Genomic DNA, 3,026 nt, shown 5'->3' with positions numbered 1-3,026 from the left:
TTCATCCGACAACTTTATTTCAAACTGCCCAAGCGTTGAGACAAGCAATCGAAAAGTAAATCGTGCAAATGATTTATGTTTGTTGTTTTTTTTGTTAATAACGTCAGAGATACAAAGTGTTTCACCAATCTTACTAAAGTCTCTGAATTTAGAATTATCCAAAGTTTACAGAAACTATAGTTTGAGATTCTCGTATTTGCCTTAATTACAAAATCAAGCTTATAAGTTGTCTATCATAAATAGTTATTGCGAATAATTAATATCTTTCAGAGCGTACTGACACCCAAAAAGATGTGTTTTAGGTTTAACAGCTAATACCTTTCGGGAATTAAAAAGCAATAAAATATAACAAAGAGGCCTCTTACTTTTTAACGGCAACAACCTTCGCTATATAAAGAATAAACAATAAAATCTTAGCGGAATATCGCGATCCGATATAAAAGGACAACTCATAGTGACGACAAAAGTCATCAATCATGTTGCGTGAATTTACGAATTCTGTCAATGATTAGGTTCTATTTGCAAATGAACATTCTTTCACTTTTGTGGAATTGTTGATAATGTTTTATTGCCTTTATACACAGAAGTTTAGTTTATAGTATATAGAGAAATTTATGACGAGTTTATGGGAAATCTGCTTCAACATCTGGTGTTTTGTTGTGGTTGGTCGTGCTGTGGACTTAACAAGTCAGATAATCCAAGCGTAAGTTGATGCCATGGTTAAAGGTGACGACAGTAAGTCTGAAGTATCTGGCCCTAATTGGGTTCGGGAATATATTCTCCACTCGACTGATACCATCGGAGTTGCCTTGGAAAATCTACAAAAGTAAAAAATCAAACTACACGAAACTGTGCATCCTGATATAAACATGATTAAATTTATCGTTCGTTTTCGTATAATATGGTTTGATGACGTCAGCTCGGTACCACGTCATTTCCTAATGAATACAAACTCACCATGTCGTTTCCATCGACATCTTGTATCACTTGCAGCTGATTGATGGAATCTCCAAATGATATCTTAAAGCTTGTCACTCTCCAACCACGTTCTCCCTGAATGACTCCTCTTCCCTGGGTGACTACACCTGTCACTCTGGTCGGAGTTCTCAAGTCAACCTGAAGCCACTCTCCTGGCTCTGCATGGAAATATTACGTCAATAACGAATATGCCGTTATTGATAGACTTCTTTGAGGAGAGCCACTTGACGTACGTTGCTTAGATGGATGAGGAGCCCAACGAGCACCTCCATCCAATCTTCCTGCATGAGCGCCCTCAGCTTGGGCCCATTTCGACGATGCGTCCATTTCGTCATCTCGCACTTTCCCACTTTTCACACCAGCCAAGCAAAATTCGTCTGCAAAATATAAATATCAAGTTGTTAAAATATCCTTAAATGTGGGGAATTCCCCAATCCTATAACCTGGCAGAAATAAATAAAGTTCTTCTTCTGTGTGGGGAATTACCACTGGTGCACAGATCGAAAGATGAAGACAACTCCATAGAAATCATATAGTTTTTATTATCAGTCGTTCCGGTCAATAACTCAGTGCATTGGAAATATTTTTGAAGATTGTGGCGTCGTATAAAAATATTATTTAGCAAACATTAAAACCAAAGTTAAATGAAAAATTTCAATACCGCAGAATTCCTGCGAACTATTTGTATGCAATGGAATCGGGATAATTGAAAATATTTAAAAATAACAATAATTAAAACAATTTTAGAACTCGCGGCATGTATCGGTTAAAACTTTGTGTTTAATGTTTATGTTTCTTGAAATTTAATTTGATATTTGATAGAAGGTAGCTTTTAGCGTTACCAACTTACTTAAAACATGCTGCTGATTTACCTCGAAGACTTGGAAGTACGCGAATCAAGGTTTCTCTCAGTTCGACAACTTCACTTAGATCGCATTGACATTGACCAGGTGGACCGGGATCTCCCTTCCTTCCTTGCAGGGTTTCTAGAGCATTAGGTGGAACAGGCAAACAAATCTGTTCGTTTTGACTCAGCACAAACTTGGCCAGATTAACAGTATACAACAGGGCTAAGAAAGGCGCTATCAATGACGTCATCTTCACTTGTTTATCAGTCTGCAAAATATAACAGATCATGACGTGAGATGAGCATTTTGTGCAACAAAGATATGCGTAAGACATTTCATTGACATTTAAGGTTAGAAACGAGATGTCTTAAAGCATTCACAGAAATACACTTGTCCAGATTTGTATTGGTCGATTGTGTATGAAATATTAAGTAAAAAATAAGGACGTGCAAAAATTTTGGTATTAATGAAACAAAACTTTTAACCTCAAAATTTCTGCAAACCCGAACCGATCCCAAATATATGACGTCATAAAAATGAAAAACTGAAAATTACAGTTAAAGAATTTTATCGACATTTATCACGTATTTATCGCGTATATTGAACATATACGTGATAGTGCTCGATTCGCAATCTGCTTTTAATATTTGTGGGATAAAAGGAAATAAAGCAACAGCGCTTCCGCCATAACATTGCTAAGTTATTTCGTTACATTAGACCAAAGAGCAACAACAAAGCGTCGATCAAATTATCAAAAAAAGCTGACGCTAAAAGTCGCTCTTTGCTTGCAATGTAAACTTCATCACCTCTAAGTCGGAGACAATAAGAAAGGAAATGACGTCAGCAATATTTGAGACTCTTCTACCAATGAAAGAACAAAACCTACAGAATGAAAACTAGAGGTGCTAGAGAGAAACAAATGTCCTGCGAAAGTTTTTCCAGTTTTTGTTCATCGCAGATATTTGCCGTCGACTTATTTCAGTTTTCTATCAAGACTGACTTCTTTCGTGGTTTTTGAGTTTCTTTAAAGCACTTACGCCGTGACCCTGGTGTGGATGTCTTTATAAAAGTAATCAGATTTGAAAAAACAATCCGTGTTTTTTATTTTGAATATTTTTATTTTCGTATATTTCACACATTTCAGTGCAAAGAATCAGCTGCTTACGTATTGCTGCTTATACGGATAATACAACCGAGTCA

The 3,026-nt window shown here is 36.3% G+C and overlaps 1 protein-coding gene across 1 annotated transcript; it reads right to left on the bottom strand.

Moving 5' to 3' along the window:
* Positions 1–541: 541 nt before the first annotated feature.
* On the bottom strand, positions 542–2,116 carry LOC143465116 (lactadherin-like). Its single transcript, XM_076963280.1, has 4 exons — positions 1,851–2,116; positions 1,212–1,355; positions 958–1,136; positions 542–818 (listed from the first exon to the last, which is right to left on the bottom strand). The coding sequence occupies exons 1-4, from the start codon at positions 2,113–2,115 to the stop codon at positions 681–683; spliced, it is 726 nt and encodes a 241-aa protein (XP_076819395.1). The 5' UTR covers position 2,116; the 3' UTR covers positions 542–680.
* Positions 2,117–3,026: the final 910 nt, after the last annotated feature.

The sequence above is a fragment of the Clavelina lepadiformis genome, chromosome 7 (genome assembly GCF_947623445.1).
Source record: "Clavelina lepadiformis chromosome 7, kaClaLepa1.1, whole genome shotgun sequence".
NCBI lineage: Eukaryota > Metazoa > Chordata > Ascidiacea > Aplousobranchia > Clavelinidae > Clavelina > Clavelina lepadiformis.
The sequence above is the reverse complement of the archived record's forward strand: the minus strand, read 5'-3'. Positions and strand labels throughout refer to the sequence as shown.